Below are 18,808 nucleotides of genomic sequence, written 5' to 3'. Positions count from 1 at the left end.
AACAGGTCCCATATGAAGAGAGGCTAAAGAGACTGGGACTTTTCAGCTTAGAAAAGAGGAGATGGAGGGGGGACAGGATAGAGGTCTCTAAAAGTAGGAGTTGGGTGGAGAGGGTGCATACAGAAAAGTTCTTCATTAGTTTCCATAAAGAAGGACTAGAGGACACCAAAGGAAAGGAATGGGTAGCAGGCTTCAAACTAGTAACAGAAAGTTGTTCTTCACAAAGCAAAGAGTCAACCTGTGGAACTCCTTGCTGCAGGAGGCTGTGAAGGCTAGAACTGGAACAGAGTTTAAAGGGAAGTGAGATCAAGTCATGGAGGTTTGGTCCATGGAGTGGTATTAGCCAGGGGGTAGGAGTGGTGTCCCTGCCCAAGGTTTGTGGAAGACTGGAGAGGGATGGCACGAGACAAATGGCTTGGTCACTGTCTTCGGTCCATCCCCTCCAAGGTCCCTAGGGTTGGCCGCTGTCGGCAGACAGGCTACTGGGCTAGATGGGCCTTTGGTCTGACCCAGTACGGTCATTGTAAGCTCAGGGCTCAGGGTCGGGGGTCTCAGTGGACCCCCTTGATTCTCTTTGCACACCTGCTCCTGGGTGGCCAGGCTGGCAGCTCTCCTGCCCTAGATGGCCACTTTCCTGTGCCTAGTGCGGAGATCGTGGACGAGGTCCACGATGTCCGCACTAGCCCAGGCGGGTGCCCGCCTCTTGCGGTCCTGGGCAAGCTCCCGGGAGCAGCCAGCCTGGTCCTGGGAAGCGGGGAAGGGCTGGGGGGCATCAGGTGGGTGGCTCGATCCGTGCCAGGTGCAGGGTCTGCTGGCTGGGTGCTGACAGGCTTGCACCTGGCACGGGCACCGTAGCTAGCCCGTGCCCCTTTAAGGGGTCTGGGGCCGGGAGGGGGGCAGTAGAGTTTCCCTGGTGTTGGCCAGAGTGGCCACCAGGGAAACCTGGGGAGGGTTAGCCTCCCACTAGTTCGAATTAAGGGGCTACACACCCCTTAATTCGAACTAGTAAGTTCGAACTAGGCTTAATCCTCGTGGAATGAGGATTACCTAGTTCGAACTAAGCGCTCCGTTAGTTCGAATTAAATCCGAACTAACGGAGCGCTAGTGTAGCGCCTATGAAAGTTAGTTCGAACTAACGTCCGTTAGTTCGAACTAACTTTGTAGTGTAGACATACCCATAGAGATTAAAGCTGTACTCAAAGAAAATAAGGAGAGGCAATACTTTCTAGATAGGTCACTTTAAAACAATGGTTTAGGCATCATCCTTCTTCACCTATCCTTATCCTGTACTGAAAACAGATTGGGTGAGTTATGGGTTAGGTAAACAACCCTAACCCAAAGACCTCTGAGCATACCACTTCTAAAAGCATGCAAATACAGGAACAGATGAGCCTGAAGTCAAATATCCGACACAATAAATTACAGAACTTTAGCTTGGGATAAAAAAATTAAGTTTTCCAATTACCAAAATAGCAGGGTTGATATTAAAGGTGTTAAAATCCAATTGGCACACACAGTCATTATACTGGAGTATATTATACTCAGATTTCAAGAATTACAACTGTCCAGACAAGTACCAGACCTGCAGCATTTATCAAGGACTAAGAACTGTATCTCTCTGTCCCTCTAGTGATGTTGGGAGCGTAAAGTATAGCTGTACTAATACCAACTCTTGGATAAGTCATTGGACCCCCTATCATCAAACTGGTTTCTTGCCACTGCCACCCCCTGCCCTGGTTCTTTTAAGCACAAAATAATTCCTCCTTCTAATTTGAGGGAGACTGAGCTCTGAATGGTTGCTCCTCTCCAGGAGGTGGGTCAGTGATGAAGGGTGCCAATCAGAAGGTAGCTCCCCATCTCTTGTTCTCATATATAATTTTTCAAAAAATTATACACACCAGAAAATTCCATGCACTTCAGGCCTCACACCACACTGATTGGGAAACACTGAAATAGAGGGGCCAAATATTCTCCCTTACAATTGATTTGTCATTATATTATAACTTTTCCTTTAAAATAAAGCCCAACAATTTGGGATATCCAACTTGTTACGCTTAACACTACCACGTACACTTGTTCTTTTCAAGTTTAAAAAAACCCCAACTTAACCTGGCAGTCAGGGGCGGCCCGAGGAGGGCTGCAACAGCTGGCGCCCCAGGCAGAATGCGCAATCGGCGCCCCCTGCCTGCACGGCCCTTAATGGCGTGACGTCATCATTGGGCACCCCGTTGAAGGCGGTGCTCTAGGCGACAGCTGAGTCGGCCTATACTCACGGGCCGCCCCTGCTGGCAGTACACAAAATAAAAAACAGCATTACTGGGCTAATCCTATGGCATTATGAACATTGCTCATCACTTTTTCATGTATTTGTCAAAGTGTCTTATCAGTGCATATTATTATGTGCTGAAATGCAACAAAACTTTGCAGAAAAATAATTTTAGCCATGTTCATACAAGAGTGTGTATATATAAAAAATTATATTGAATTTGATCATAAAGATCTCTACTTGAGCAAATGTGCAGAAGATAGGCATGTTCACACAGGATAAATCTAAGCAAGCACTTTTTCCTAGAACGTCATCCATGATGTCTTGAAAGGATGTGTTTAAGGACCAATCATTTAAACATACATATCTCAGGAGGGTTAAAAAAAAAAAAGTAATATTGCCCTGATGATGCAAAAGAACAATGCATAACTGAAGCAGCTGGGATTCTACAGTTATCTTGCATTCTGCAGCAAATAGATTCTTAAATAATTGTTGAAAACGTAGTTTCTCCATTTGTTATTGCTCCCCACTTGTTACGTTTTCTGGTCACACATCAACAGTACACAGAGGTTCACTACCAGGCTGAATGGATTCTACTATTGTCATTTTGGGTTTCTTTCGAGTTTCCTCCTTTAAAAGAAACAAAAGTAAAAAAAAAAAAAATCCAACGTTAAAACAAGGGGTTTAAAAACAAAGCAAAAACAAACAAAAAACCAGCTCATTAAAAAAGATCTTGGTACCCACACTCCGCACAGCTACAGACCCAGGTTCAGGAAGGGGTCTAGAACAGAAGTGGGCAATAATTTGTGAAGGGGGGGGGGCCACTTCGCAAATTTCAGAAGTGTCCGCGGGCCGACCCAGAAGGGCGGAAGGGGCATTCCATGTGCTGTAAAAAGACGCCACTATGTTTTTTACACAGCAAAGTAATTAAATTTTAATAAAAATTAACTGCATACAACATTATCCAAAGATTATTATATTACTTGCAAAATTTGTAATAATAACACTAAGGCTGTGTCTAGACTGGCAAGTTTTTCCGCAAAAGCAGTTGCTTTTGCGGAAAAACTTGTCAGCTGTCTACACTGGCCGCTTGAATTTCCGCAAGAACACTGACTTCCTACTGTCTGAAATCAGTGCTTCTTGCGCAAATACTATGCTGCACCCATTTGGGCAAAAGTCCTTTTGCACAAAACTTTTGCGCAAAAGGGCCAGTGTAGACAGCTCAGATTTGTTTTGCGCAAAAAAGCCCCGATCGCGAAAATGGCGATTGGGGCTTTTTTGCTGAAAAGCGCGTCTAGATTGGCACGGACGCTTTTCCGCAAAAGCACTTTTTGCGGAAAAGCGTCCATGCCAATCTAGACGCTCTTTTCCGCAAATGCTTTTAATGGAAAACTTTTCCATTAAAAGCATTTGCGGAAAATCATGCCAGTCTAGACGAAGCCTAACATTTGAGAATATTTGTAATGACAACAACACTAACACTAAACTTTTAAAAGCTTCAGAGGGGTCCGCGTTAGCTATCCCGCTGAAGCTTTTGAACATGCAAGGCACTGCATTCAGCTGTATGGAGTGGAAATCCATTAGCTACACAAAGAAACTCGCACAGATCCAAACAGACATCATCTCCCTTTCCAAGTGCAAACAGATGAACATGATACCTAAGGGTCTAAGGGTGAAAAACCGACTACAATCTACATATCCCATGGACTACAGCCAGAGATTATGCCACACTCTTGCAAAAAACCTCAGGAATCACCTTATCAGCATTCTATATGTAACCCCCAACGAGATTACCTTGGTTCCTGGGGCTCGGTCTGCTGGCAACTCAGGGCACACTGTCCCTGGTAGGGAGGGGGAGCCAAAGCCAAAGCAAACTCAGTGTCTGCCCGGCAACAAATAGGGAGTGAGATGCCCCTCCCAGGGAGTTCAGGAAAGGGGAGAAGCCATTTTTTTTGAGTGACTCTGGAGCCAGCCAGGGCAAGGGCAAGACTGGCTGTGTGGGAGCTGGCAAGCCCCAGGCCTGCATGCACGGTTTCCCCTGAGAACTGGCCTCTAGGGACCTGAAAGCAAGATCCCTCCGCTGGGTTTTCCTTCTCCACTGATGATTCCCAGTTTGTAGAGTTTGCTTGGAAACTTCCCCAGCCAGTCTGAGTTAGCCCTCCAGCTCCCTAGGGGTATGTCTACACTGCCACCCTAGTTCGAACTAGGGTGGCTAATGTAGGCATTCAAACTTGCAAATGAAGCCCAGGATTTAATTATCCTGGGCTTTATTTGCATGTTCTCGGACGCCGCCATTTTTAAATGCCCCGTAGTTCGAACTACCTGCCCGTGGCTACACTATACTAGGTATACCTCCTGCAAGGAGGTTTAATGGTAGTTCGAATTAGGAGCTTTAATTCGAACTACCTAGTCCGTGCCGCGTGTAGCCGCAGGCAGGTAGTTCGAACTATGGGGCATTTAAAAATGGTGGCGCGCAGGAACATGCAAATGAAGCCTGGGATATTTAAATCCTGGGCTTCATTTGCAAGTTCGAATGCCTACATTAGCCACCCTAGTTCAAACTAGGGTGGCAGTGTAGACATACCCTAGGTGAGACCAGTCCCCACATGGTCAGCTCTGCTCTGGCTGCAAGTTCAGGGCTGCTGCCTGCTGTGTGTGTGTCTGGCCACTGGGCTAGGAGACTACACTTTGGATTTTAGTACAGTTGTGCAATCTGCACCTTGAGCCCTGCACCCCTTTGTGGTGAGGGGAAATCCTGGGACCGAAGCAGCTTGATTCCTGCCTGAATAGGATCCCTGCTAGCAGAGATCAGCCCTCTGAAGTGACTGAGGAGTCCAGAGTCATCTGTGAGCCGGAGGATCGTTCATGGAGTTTGTGAGTGCATCATCTTTTAGTTAGTCAGTCAGGGAATTTGTTTTGGGGACCCCCTAGTCCCTGTACTGTGTCCTAAAGTCAGGGAGTAAGGGTTTGGGAATTTTATAACCTGCTGCATATTAAACCTGTGGAGGGATTTACCACCTTCTCCCGCTTGTGAGTCCGTTGGGCTGTACTGAACCCAGTCAGACACACTGATAAACCACTGCAGAGAGGAATTTTGTGGTCATAAGTCATCAAGGACCCCAACAAAGTACGTACCAACGGGACACTTACATTTGCTACATCAAGTCCCGTGACTAGGACAAGTCACAGGTATTAGCAGTGTGGGCACCGGTGAACCTAAAAATAGTGTTTTACCTGGTTATGTTATATTTGTCTCCTGGTTAATATAATTATTGTGTTGAATACATTGTATGTATTTGTGTTATTTTTTGAAGTCTCCAACTATCTGGCAAGTAAGTGGGGATTACCCAGTGGTTAGAATTTTCCTCCCAAGCTGCCCTGGTGACCCTGCCAGGAAGGAGTGAGGGGGGTGGAGGCACTGCCAAATAAATTCATAGGAAAAAATAAAGATACACCCTGCTGAGTGGGTGGCGGGATTCAGAGGAACCCGGACCTGTCCATCAAAACCTGTAAGCAGATTGGCATTACAGAAGGTAATCGGGTGGAGAGGGGGCGCTACATATACAACAAACAGGGAAAAAATCAAGGAGGAGCTCTCAACATTAGAAACTATCATAAAAAAACCCAAGCAGCCACACACACCGGCTGGCTGTGTCTACACTGGGCCACTTATTCCGGAAAATCAGCCGCTTTTCCGGAATAAGCTGCAAGCTGTCTACACTGGCCCTTGAATTTCCAGAAAAGCAACGACGCTCTACTGTACAAAATCAGCCGCTATTCCGGAAAAACTATTCTGCTCCCGCTCGGGCAGAAGTCCTTATTCCGGAACACTGTTCCGGAAAAGGGCCAGTGTAGACAGCCCAGTAGTCTTTTCCGGAAAAAAGCCCCGATCGCGAAAATGGCGATCGGGGCTCTTTTCCGGAAAAGCACGTCTACATTGGCCACAGACTCTTTTCCAGAAAAAGGGCTTTTCCGGAAAAGCAGCCTGCCAATGTAGACGCTCCTTTTCCGGAAAAACTGAAAACGGAAGGCTGTGTCTACATTGGCCCCTATTCCGTAATAGGGATGCAAATGTAGCACTTTGGAATAGGCAAATCCGTGGGGGATTTAAATATCCCCCGCGGCATTTGCATTAACATGGCTGCCGCTTTTTTCCGGCTTGTAGATAAGCCGGAGAAAAGCGCCAGTCTGGACGCGATCCTCCGGAAAATAATGTAGACACAGCCAAATAGTATTCCGTTTTAAGCAGTTCCGGAAATTCATGCCAGTGTAGACACAGCCACCATCTTTTCCAGACTTTACTACAATTCAACAAACCACCTACAAAGAACACTTCATTTCCCTTCAGAACCTGTACAGACTAAACTTTTAGTTCCATCAGTGGTGGGCAGTATCCGACCCGCGGAGCCGACACGGCTCACCAGGGTTAGCCCCGGCAGGCCACCAGTGCTTTATTTACATGCTCCTCCACTGGTACAGCCGCTTGGACCTCCCATTCACCTTGGAGCACCATCTCCAGACAATGGGCACTGCGTGAATTGGGACACCACCTCCTACAGCTCACATGGGTTGGGAACGGTGACCCACAGCCAACAGGAGCTTTAAATGGCCATATCTGCAGAGCCACAGGTTAATAAGCACTGGCAGAAGCCACATCCGACTTATTGCCCACCGGAGTTTAATGCAACTTATGTGTATTAAATTTAAGTGTAAAAGAAAAAATGCAACTCAGTGTGAAGAAGCAAGTCTCTGTTGGGCATTAACAAGGGACGTGAAGTCAGGTGTCATTTCTGATGTTGCCGTGCTGAGCACTACTGCAAGGTGGTCATCGGTGATAGAAGATCTGTTCTTTGATTTATTGAATTTCATGACAGAAAATGTCTGCTCGCAGATGTAAATTGCTCTGAACAATATAAGCGTCTTTTGGGCATGAGCCTTGATCTTCGGAAAGCTTTGTTCATTGAGAGACGACTACAATTCCAGAAGCGGCGTTCATGTGAATTGCACCGCAAGCAAGGCATCACTCTGCAAGTCAATAAGTTCAATTTGGAGGTCACTTGGAGCACTGTCCATCACATATGTGAAAGGAGAGGAGAATAAAGCCATGCCCCCCACTGCTAACCTGTTGCCTAGCAGCTGCCCGGCAGGCACAAGCCCTTTGAAGAGAAGAAGTTGAGAGGGCTCACGACTCCGGGCAGGTCCCAGGCAACAGGCCAGTGGGATGGAGAGCTGCGAGCCCTTCAATTGCTTCCGTTTAAAGGGCTTGTGCCTGCGGGTGGCTGCCAGGCAATGTAGCCACCCAGCAGGCGAGCCCTTTCAATAGAAGCACTTGAAAGGGCTCGCGTCTCTGGCTTCCTAACACCTTATTAGAGGCTGGGGGAGCTGCAAGCCCTTTTAAGTGCTTTTATGTAAAGGACTGGCGCCTTCCCTGTGCCTGTCAGGCAACCCGTTGCCTAGCAGCCAAGGGAACAGGAAAGGGCCTTCCCTGCAGCTGCTAGGCAAGGTGCGGGGAAGATGCCCTGAGCCCTTGAAATAGAAGCAGTTTGAAGGGCTAGCAACAAGCTAGGGAGCGGGGCCAGAAACTGCCTCGTGGGCCAAATCAAAGCCCTAGGCAGGCCGGATTCGGCCCACTAAGAGGCTTTTGCCCACCCCCAGTCTAGAATGATGGATAGAGATGATCTAATCAAACCACGAGGTACAGGGCGATGGGTGGTATCTAAGTAGCATCAGCGGGTGGTAACCTGACACGCCACGAGTGATGTGTAACTTGTTTGCACCTGTATATAAAGTGGTGTCTTGGGGGGACAGTCTTTGTCCATCTGGGGGGCAGTGGGGTGTCTCACTGATTGAGCTGAGTCCATTGTTACAAGTACATATGTGTAGGGGTTCGGTAGAGTTTACTGACAACTATTACTGTACTTCACTTTACAATAAACCTAGCTGGACACCTTTGATCCTTATCTGATTTGTGGTCTTTGGGGGCCTTCTCAGAGTCTGCTTTGGTGACTAATTGCACAAGTCAACACAGCACACATCACTGAGCACACATGCACACAGCCTTCTGGTTATCATCATCAACAGAGCCAGAGACCTGTCAGGACACCACGACATTAAATCCTAAATTACTACAAGAGGGTTCTGAGTGGGGCAATCTGGGTGCAGGAGGAGAGTGGATGCACAGGAGCTTGTGGGAGGGATGTAGGAGGAATAGGACTATGCAGGGGGGAGTAGGTGAAGAGGTTAACGCTCAGCAGCGAGGGTCTGGGTGTAGGGCTCAGTGGAGGGGACGGGAAAGCAGGTGCAACCAATTGGGGCAGGGAAGCAAGGTGGGCTTGTCAGGTTGATTCAGGTATAAAGAGGGTGGGGCTTATCAAGGTGGGGGTTTGAGTGCAGGGTGCAGTCTGATTGTAAGGATGGGGGGTCCAGATGCAGGGGGTAAAGCTGGAGGGTGGGATGGAGATAAAGGGTGTGTCTAGACTACAGAGTTTTGTTGACAAAAGTGGACTTTTGTCGACAAAACTATACCTGCGTCTACACTACCGCTGAGTTCTGTCGACATAACGTCGACAGAACTCAGCAGTTTTGTCGACGCTGGTAAACCTCATTTTACGAGGCATAACGCCTTTTGTCGACAGAGTTTTGTCGACAGAAGGCGTTATTGCATCTAGGGTTGTGTCTAGACTACAGGGTTTTGTCGACAAAGCAACTTGCTTTGTCGACAGAACTGAATGTAGTCTAGACGCTCTTTGTCGACAGAAGCTTTGTCGACAGTATCTGTCGACAAAACTTCTGTCGACAAAAGCCTGTAGTCTAGACGTACCCTAAGGTAGTGTAGGAAACAGATTCAGAATTCTAAAAATAATGTGTGTTCTGGCCCTACAAGACAATTTTAAACATGTATTTTTAAGAAGTCTGCAGTATGCACTCACCCTTTCTTGGGCCAGCTTTTTCATTTCTTCCTGTAACTTGTTCAGGATGTGTACATTTGGCTTGTTCTTTTTGGCATACTGCTGAAGTTCTATCACACTTTTATCAGACGTTTCCTGCATAATATTACCATTAGTAGTAGCAGAAAAAAGGATTACCCAAAAATCACTTTCTCTTGTATATTTTTAAAATGGTCACACATCACAGAGTTTAAGCAGGGAAGATTTTCTTTTTTTGTTCTTTAAGTGAAAAGGAACATGAAACAAGTCAGCTGTGTATTAGTTGCTAAAATTTGGGTTTATCATTTCAGCTTACAGCAAACAAGTGAGCTTGAGAAAACATTTCACCTCTAAGGGTACGTCTAGACTGCGGCACTATTTCGGGATACCGGAAGTATCATGAAATAGGAACGCTGCATCTTTAAACGTGCCCACTATTTCCCAAGGGTTCCATGAGGGTTAAGGGATTTGTTGGAACAGTGATTTATTTTGAAATTTGGTGCTGTCTACACGGCACCAAAATATCAAAATAAGCTCTTTTGACCTAGACTCGGAATAAGCTACACAATTTGCATAGCGCAAATTGTGTAACTTATTCCGACAGAAGGGTGCTGTCTAGATGCACCTTAAGGGTATGTCTAGACTGCATCCCTCTGTCGGCAGAGGGATGCAGATTAGGCAGGTCGACATTGCAAATGAGGCAGGGATTTGCATAAAAATGGCCACCGCGTTTTGCCGACTCAGCACTTTGTCTGCACAAAGCCGCAGTCTAGAGAGGGATCTGTCGAGAAAGAAAGCCTTTTCCCCTTATGCCTCCTGCAAGGAATGCGGTGCAGAGGAGGAGCCAGTGCTGGTTGATAGGCCCTCCACGCCAGACACATTTGAGGCAGTGTGGGAAAAAGGCTTTCTTTCTCGACAGATTCACCCTCTAGACTGCTGCTTTGTGCCGACAAAGTGCTGAGTTGGCAAAACGCGGTGGCCATTTTTATGCAAATTAGGCACAAGATATTTAAATCCCTGCCTCATTTGCAATGTTGACCTGTCTAATCTGCATCCCTCTGCCTACAGAGAGATGCAGTCTAGACATACCTTAAGAGTGCTGATCTTATGTCTATTAATTCAGAAAGAATAGTATCATTGAGGGCTACTCATCAATACAGATATGTAACATGCAAAAGTATTAAGGTTAGAAAGCTATGCCAAGAAAAAGAAGAGAATGAGTTTTTGTTTTTAACTGCTAAGTATCACAACAGAAATAGCAACTTTTTACAGGGTAGATTACAAAGCAGTCACAAAAATCATGTTTACCTGTTTGACCATCTTGTTATTCTCTCTACCATACATACGCAATAAAGAGCCCCAGTTTTTCACATGCGGGTGCAGTAGCTGTAGGATCTTCTGAGAAGCTAGCTGTTTCCCGACTCTCTTGTTTTTACCTGTACAAATGATAACACACAAGCACTACACTAGAACATAATGTAGATTTTTAAGTACTGTGACAGGGTCAGGCCAGAGAGCTGCTGCAGAGAAGGGAAAAGTCAGCCCAAAAGGGAAAAACCCAGTGAGAAGAAGCAGAGAACTGCAGCCCAATTAGATGCAGCTGGGAGGGAGCTGGCTCAGGCAAATTGGGGCCAGCTGACTTCTCTGCTGTCTGTCTGAGGGCCTTTAAAAGCCTCAGCAATTGGAATCTGGGGGGGAGAGTGAGAGGACGAAAGGAAGGTGGTGGAGAGACGGCGAGGAAGAAATTGGAGAGAACAATTTTGACCAGCATTAGGTAAAGGCAGCTAGGGAGGGAGCCTGTGGGCACCTGGCCGGGCTCCCTACCATTGAGACCCGCTGAAAAACCCCCAAACTTGGGGGCTAAGGGGAGGAGGCCTACCCAGTGGTGGCTTGGGGAAGAGGGGCCCTTGCCACAGTACACACATACATAAAGGAATCAATGAACATTCTTAATACTCTTCATGATTTATACAGTAAAAGATAGAATAAGCATGCAACAACAAAATACTCGTGCTCGGTAAGTGTTGAGGAGGGCAGGAAAAAAGGAAGCATGATTTGTAAGCAAGCATAGGAAGTAAAACCAAGAAAAAATGGATACTTACTTTCATAACTGTTGTTCTTCGAGATGTGTTGCTCATGTCCATTCCATGTAGGTGTGTGCACACTGCATGCACGCATTGTTGGAAGTTTTTTCCCTTAGCAGTACCCATTGGGCCAGCAGGGGAGCCCTGTGAAATGGCACTGCTATATTGGCTAATATATACCCCTGCTGGCCCTCCACCCCCTCGGTTCCTTCTTATTGGACTACTCGGAAGAAGGGGAGGTGGGTGGGATTTGGAATGGACATGAGCAACACATCTCAAAGAACAACAGTTATGAAAGTAAGTAACCGTTTTTTCTTCTTTGAGTAATTGCTCATGTCCATTCCACGTAGGTGACTCCCTAGCAGAAACCCAAGGAGGCAGGGTCAGAGTTCTAACCTTCAACTGAGCAGAAGCGTGTCCTCCCTCGCCTGATGGCCCAGCACATAATGATTGGCAAAAGCATGGACCGAAGACCGTGTGGCAGCCCTGCAGATGTCCAAGATAGGGACCTGGGCTACAAATGCTGCAGAGGAGGCCTGAGCCCTGGTGGAGAGGGCTGTGAGGGGAGGAGCTGGCACCCCGACTAGCCCATAGCACTCCTTGATATAGGATGTAATCCACGAGCCCCTGCAGCCTCTCCGCAATTGCTACGAAGAGCCGTGGGGACTTATGGAAGGGCTTTGTTCTTTATAAATAAAAGGCTAAAACTCTCCTAACAGCTAAAGTGTGTAACGCCTGCTCCTTACCCGAAGCATGGGGCTTGGGATAAAATACTGGGAGGAAAATATCTTGCGACATGTGAAATTGAGACACCACCTTCAGAAGTAAGGCCAGGTGGGGGGCGTAACCTGACCTTATCCTTAAAGAAAACTGTATGGGGGGGGGGAAATGTCCAATTTGAGGGCGCTCAGTTCAGATACACACCTGGCCGACGTGATAGCCACCAAGACAGACACTTTCCAGGAAAGGTGCAGCAGCGAGCATATCACCAGGGGCTCGAAGGGAGGTCCCATGAGTTTGGACAAGACCAGGTTGAGGTCCCACTGAGGATCAGGCTGACGGATGTGTGGATAAAGCCTTTCTAACCCTTTCAATAACCTGTGTACCATGGGATCCACAAAGAGGGTCTTGCCCCAGGAGCCCAGGTGGAACATGGAGATGGCTGCTGGGTGTACCCTAACTGAGGAGGAGGATAACCCCTGTAGCCTAAGATTCAGGAGGTAGCCCAGGACCAGCAGGATCTGGATCTCCATGAGCGATCTCCCCTTCTGGGCAGCCCAGACAGAGAAGCGCTTCCACTTGGCCAGGTAAGTGGCCCTAGTGGAAGGTTTCCTACTCCCAAGCAGGACCTCCTGCACGCACTCCAAGCACTGCAGCTTTGCCACTGTCAGCCGTGGAGCTTCCATGCCATTAGGTGCAGGGACCACACGTTTGGATGATGAAGCCTGCTGAAGTCCTGCGTGCTGAGGTCCGAGTCCAACAGGAAGGTGATTGGTCTCTCGCAGGACAGGCTCAGGAGAGACGTGAACCACTGCTGCTTGGGCCACACCAACACGATGAGGATTGGGACACCCTGAACTCCTGAACCTGCAGGAGTACCTTGTGGACCAGTGGAAAGGGTGGGAAGGCAGAAAGTAGACCCTCAGGCCAGGGAGTACCGTAATTTAGCGAATATACCCCATGGTTTTTGCTGTTTGAGTAAAAAAAAATCTTGTATACCCCGCGCACAAGTATAACCCGCGGGGTATACAAGACTTTTCTGTGCTGGGGGTATATTTGCTAATTTACGGTGTGGGGCGGGGGGGGGGAGGAGGGGGGGATTAGCCAGCCACTCACCGCCCCAGTTCCTGCGCAGCTGCCAGCCTCCAGTCTCCGGGCGGGGGAGTGCTCGCCGCCCGGAGAGTCACTGTTGAGTAAAAAAAACCCTATATAACCCGCGCACAACTATAGCCCACGGGGGGGGGGGGGGGGGGGGGGGGGGGGGGGGTTGCAGGGTTTGTAAAAACTAATATAACCCGTGGGTTATATTTGCTAAATTACGGTAATGAGTGCATCTCCCAGGGAGCCCCGCCCCAGCCCCAGCCCCATGAGGTAACAGAACCTCGGGCACTTCCTGTTCCGCCTGGTGGCAAACAGGTCCAGACAGGGAAACCCTCACTTGTGGAAGACTTGGAGGGCCATGTCCCCCTCTGATAGGCCACTCGTGGCTGGCGAAAGACCTGCTCAGCAGATCCGCCAGAGTGTTCTGGGATGCCGGGAGATAGGAGGCAACCGGGTGAATATCCGCCCCGATGCAGAGCTCCCAGAGCTGAAGGGCTTCTCAACACAGGGGAGGGAAGCAGGCCCCACCCTGCCTGTTGATATAGGCGACTGCCAGCATATTGTCAGAAAGAATAAGGGCTATTTTGCCCCTGAGCCGAGGGAGAAAGGCCACACAGGCAAGGCGGACTGCCTGCAGCTCCCTGACATTGATATGCAGGGAGAGGTTGTCCCTTGACCACATAACCTTGGGTCCGCATGTCTCCGAGGTGGCCCCCCCCCCAACTGGTGTTGGATGTGTCCGTCACTAACCTGAGGGTTGGCAGAAGTCTGGAGAACATGCCCCTGGCGCAGACCACCTCCTCCTGGGTCCACCAGTAAAGAGAGCACAGGACATTGGGTGGAACTGTCACCACTCTGTCCCAAGAGTGCTAGGACAGAGCGTGCACCTGCGCAAGCCACATCTGTAGTGGGTGCATGCAAAGCCTGGCATGTTGAATGATGTAGGTGCATGCGGCCATCAGACCCAGGAGGCACATGCAGGACGTGGCTGTGGTCGTGGTCATCGGGAACGCCCGCATGCCCTGGATGGCCGCTTTGATTGCCAGGAAACAGGATCTGGGAAGGGAGGCTGTGGCAGACACCGAGTCCAAGTGGGCGCCCACAAACTCTGTAACCTGGGTGGGGAAAAGGGTCGACTTGGCCATATTCAGGAGCTGCCCCAGCTCTCAAAAATGGGCCTGCACTACAGCGATGTGGGCCAGCAGCTGATCTGAAGAAGAGCTTTGGAGAAGCCAGTTGTCCAGGTAGTGAAAGACCTGGATACCCTGCTTTCTCAGGCCAAAAGGGAGGGCCGTAAACTGATAGTGGTCCTGGCCCACCATAAAGCAGAGGAACCGTCTGTAGTGTGGTGCAATAGAAATGTGGAAGTAGGAATCTTTTAGATTGAGGGCAGCGAACCAGTCTCTGGGACTTAGGGTATGTCTACACTACAAAGTTAGTTCGAACTAACGGACGTTAGTTCGAACTAACTTTCCTAGGCGCTACACTAGCGCTCCGTTAGTTCGAACTTAATTCGAACTAACGGAGCGCTTAGTTCGAACTAGGTAAACCTCATTTTACGAGGACTAACGCCTAGTTCGAACTAGCTAGTTCGAACTAAGGGCTGTGTAGCCCTTTAGTTCGAACTAGTGGGAGGCTAGCCCTCCCCAGGTTTCCCTGGTGGCCACTCTGGCCAACACCAGGGAAACTCTATGCCCCCCTCCTGGCCCCGGACCCCTTAAAGGGGCACGGGCTGGCTACGGTGCCCGTGCCAGGTGCAAGCCTACCAGCACCCAGCTAGCAGACCCTGCACCTGGCACGGCACAGAGCCACCCACCCGATGCCCCCCAGCCCACCCCCTCTTGCCGGGACCAGGCTGGCGGCTCCCGGGAGCTTGCCCTGGACCGCAAGAGGCGGGCACCTTCCTGGGCTAGTGTGGACATCGTGGACCTCGTCCACGATCTCCGCACTAGGCACAGGAAAGTGGCCGGCTAGGGCAGGAGAGCTGCCAGCCTGGCCACCCAGGAGCAGGTGTGCATGAAAATCAAGGGGGTCCACTGAGACCCCCGACCCTGAGCCCTGAGCTTACAATGGCCATCCTGGGTCAGACCAAAGGTCCATCTAGCCCAGTAGCCTGTCTGCCGACAGCGGCCAACCCTAGGGACCCTGGAGGGGATGGACCGAAGACAGTGACCAAGCCATTTGTCTCGTGCCATCCCTCTCTAGCCTTCCACAAACTTTGGGCAGGGACACCACTCCTACCCCCTGGCTAAGACCACTCCATGGACCCAACCTCCATGACTTGATCTCACTTCCCTTTAAACTCTGTTCTAGTTGTAGCCTTCACAGCCTCCTGCAGCAAGGAGTTCCACAGGTTAACTATTTGCTTTGTGAAGAACAACAACTTTCTCTTACTAGTTTGAAGCCTGCTACCCATTCCTTTCCTTTGGTGTCCTCTAGTCCTTCTTTATGGGAACTCAGGAAGAACTTTTATGAATGTACCCTCTCCACCCAACTCCTGCTTTTAGAGACCTCTATCCTGTCCCCCCTCCGTCTCCTCTTTTCTAAGCTGAACAGTCCCAGTCTCTGTAGCCTTTCTTCATCTGGGACCTGTTCCCAACCCCTGATCATGTTAGTTGCCCTCCCTTCTCCCAGCCTTTCTCTTCCCCTCTCCCACCTCCTTTTCCCAGTCTCCCCCAGTTTTGTTCAATAAAGACAGAGTCAATGTTGGAAGAAACGTTATCTTTATTTTGTACATCAATAAGAAGGGGGGCTAGGGAAGGGTAAGTGGAAGGAGGTGAGGGAGGAATGGGGTACGAGCCCCCGATGGGGACGACTGGGCTGGCTCTGCGGGCTTCTGGGGGTGGAAGCTCTCCTGCAGCCCCCCAATTACCCCCTCTCCCCAGATGGCAGCCTGCGGCAAGTGCAGCCGGGCTGATGGCCGAGTGGTGTGATGTGCCCAGTGTGGGTACTCCGGGCACTCCAAGCCAGAACTTCTTTTCAAGCGGGGCACCCCTTAGAACTGTGTGTCCGGGGTGGGGGTCGGGACCCTTTAAGCGCAGCCCTCGGCTAGCCTGAGACAGCATCTCCATGCTCTTAGTCCTCCTTTTATGCCCTGCCGGCACTGCTTCCGGCCATCCTTAAGCCCTGTTCAGAGTCCACTCAATGTGGACTTGCTAGTTCAAATTAGCAAAACGCTAATTCGAACTAGTTTTTAGTTCTAGACGCGTTAGTTTGAATTAGCTTAGTTCGAATTAACTAATTCGAACTAAGTTAGTTCGAACTAGCGCTGTAGTGTAGACGTACCCTTAGGGAGGGGATAATAGACGCCAGAGTAACCATCTTGAATTTGGTAATGAAAGCATTGAGTTCCCTGAGGTTCAGGATAGGCAGAAACCCTCCCTTGGCCTTGGGAATCAGGAAGTACCGGGAGTAGAAACCCATGCCCAGGAACCCCTGGGGGACCACTTCGGCCGCCCCTAGGGTTAAGAGCTGCCGGACTTCCTCCCAGAGGAGATGCTCGTGAGGGGGGACCCTGAAGAGGGACGGGGCAGGGGAGTGGGAGGGAGGGGTTGAAAGGAAGCGGATGGCGTATCCCCCCCTCTACAGTTTCCAGGACCCAACAGTCCAAGGTAATGGATTCCCAGGCCTGGTAGAAAGGGAATAAGCAATCCCTGAACAGAAAAGGTGGGGCTGGTAGGCTGTCCTCAGGCATACCCTCAAAACCCTTGGCGGGGCCCTGGGGGCTTGTTGGATGGGCCCTGGCCCTGGTCCGGGGCTGGATGGGATCGGCATCTGCCATTCCTCCCATTGTCATTTCTCCCTCCGCGGCAGGAAAAATCAGGGTGGGTGCCCTGCTGGGAGGGCCTAGGGGCATTCCTGCCCGACAGAGAACGCCGTGGTTAACGGGTGTATCGATCCCCAGGGACGTTAAGGTGGCTCGGTTATCCTTGAGACTGTGCAGGCATTGGTTGGTCTGCTCAGAGAAAAGAGATGAACCCTCTCCACCTGGACTTCCAGACTCTGAGCCAGGCAGCAAAGGAGTTCCTGATGGGACCCCAAGTCCATGGATGGCATGGAAGGGAGAGAGCCACCAAGCGCCTCATCTGGTGAGGAGGACGAGGACCCCTTCATGCCCATCACCTCCGGATCCCGAGCTTGCCAGGGAGCCTGTGAGGCCGCAGGAGAGGCTACAGTAGCGGGCTGGGGGGCCCCTTTCCAGGTGATGTTCTAGAAAAGCCTGGCCTGGGGGAAGGGACTGGCCCGACGTCGGGGAGCGAGTCAGTGAGGTTGCCGAGGGAGGAGCCCTCAGCCCAGAGAAGACTGACTTCAGTCTGAATGGGCCCGCACCCTGGCTCTGGTGGTAGGCCCAAGGGATCCAAAAAGGCCGCTGAGCTGGGGCCTGCACTTGTGGTGGCCAGTGGTTCTGTAACACCGGCACCGAGATAGGCTGAGGCCACTGCTGCTGCTCAAGGTGGTGCATCGAGGTGCTGCGGAGCTGCGAACGATGGCTGGAGTAGGACTGGTGCCTGGATCGAGACCTGGAGCCATGGGACAACCAGACCGATTCCGCTTTGGAGTCTGTCGAATACTCCGAGGTCAACCATAGTGGTGTGGTGGCAGTAGTGGCTGGCAGCCTCCCTGCTGGAGTGTACTGGGCCATCAACTCCGGTTTCCCCCAGTGCTGAGGGGAAGGTGGAGGCATGGCCGGTGGCAGTGCGCCTGATGGAGAAGGGCCGATGGTCACGGGACCTGGTGCTGTGGTTGGTGGCACCCAAGGCCTCTGTGCTGTGGTGTCGACTCCGGTGCACAGGAAGGGGTGGGGGCTAAGGCCAGTGTTAAGGCTGGAGGCGGTTCTGCACCCAGGACTAGGGTCGAGGCTACCGGCACTGGGGCATGGCAGTGGAGCCCTCTTGCTTCCAGGGCCGAGGCGCTAGATGCCAAGGACGTGGGGTAGTACCATCTGGATCCTCGCTCCTTGGTCGGGTCTGGTGTCGAGGTCAGGGACGAAGTCAACCCAATCAAATCTCTTGCTGCCTCAACGGTATCCAGAGTGGAGGACTCTGGGAAGTTCCCCGCTGGGCTGGTGTCTCGGCACAGACTAGAGCGGTGCTGATCTGACCATGATGGTCCAGGTGCTGTGCCAGTCGGTGCCGCACGCCCCACTTGAGGGCATGCGGAGGGCACATGCCTCGAGGGAGTCCTGCCCCTGCTAGGTCTCCTCTTCTTCTGAGGCACCGGGGACTGCGACTGGTGCCGAGGCCTGAGCGGCGCCGGGGAGGCGCACGAGTGGCTGGGTGCCTCCCACACTGATGCTGGTGTGCTCTGGGTTGCCAGTGCCAGACTGGATGCCAGTGCCGGACGTAAGGCCACCTCCATGAGGATAATCTTCAAGTGAGACTCCCTTTCTCTGCACTTGGTATGCAGCTTGAAGGCGTAGATCTTACAGGCCGTGGACAAGTGGGTCTCTCCCAGGCACTTGAGGCAGGCTGTGTGTGGGTCCCCGCAGGCCATAGGCTTCTGGCACTTCTCACAAGGCTTGAAGCTGTGGGACCTGGGCATGCCCCGCCGGGCGCACTGGGGACGTGAAGCGAGCTCCATGCCTGAGAACTTAAAACTAAGCACAACACTTAACAGCTAATAAAACCGTAGATAAGAACAATGAACTGAGAACTATTTAACTAACTACTAAAACAACGAGAAGAACTCCTAAGAGGCGCTTGCAGAGCAAG

The 18,808-nt window shown here is 50.6% G+C and overlaps 1 protein-coding gene across 2 annotated transcripts in view; it reads right to left on the bottom strand.

The window, feature by feature from the left end:
• Window positions 1-758: 758 nt before the first annotated feature.
• Window positions 759-18,808, bottom strand: part of LOC102445971 (microprocessor complex subunit DGCR8-like) — a 139,239-nt gene continuing 121,189 nt past the window's right edge. Inside the window, exons 13-15 of one of the 2 annotated variants that reach the window (XM_075914702.2) lie at window positions 10,501-10,628; window positions 9,196-9,309; window positions 759-2,896 (exon numbers count right to left, since the gene is read on the bottom strand). In XM_075914702.2, coding sequence (XP_075770817.2) covers window positions 2,813-2,896; window positions 9,196-9,309; window positions 10,501-10,628 — 326 coding nt within the window. In that variant the 3' untranslated portion in view covers window positions 759-2,812. Of the gene's footprint in view, window positions 2,897-9,195; window positions 9,310-10,500; window positions 10,629-15,878; window positions 18,694-18,808 lie in introns of those variants that run through there. The other variant, XM_075914705.2, reaches the window with a different exon arrangement.

Source organism: Pelodiscus sinensis, chromosome W, assembly GCF_052426305.1.
Source record: "Pelodiscus sinensis isolate ZL-2025 chromosome W, ASM5242630v1, whole genome shotgun sequence".
In the NCBI taxonomy this organism is placed as follows: domain Eukaryota; kingdom Metazoa; phylum Chordata; order Testudines; family Trionychidae; genus Pelodiscus; species Pelodiscus sinensis.
Note: the sequence above shows the minus strand (reverse complement) of the source record. Positions and strands in the feature narration are given on the sequence as shown.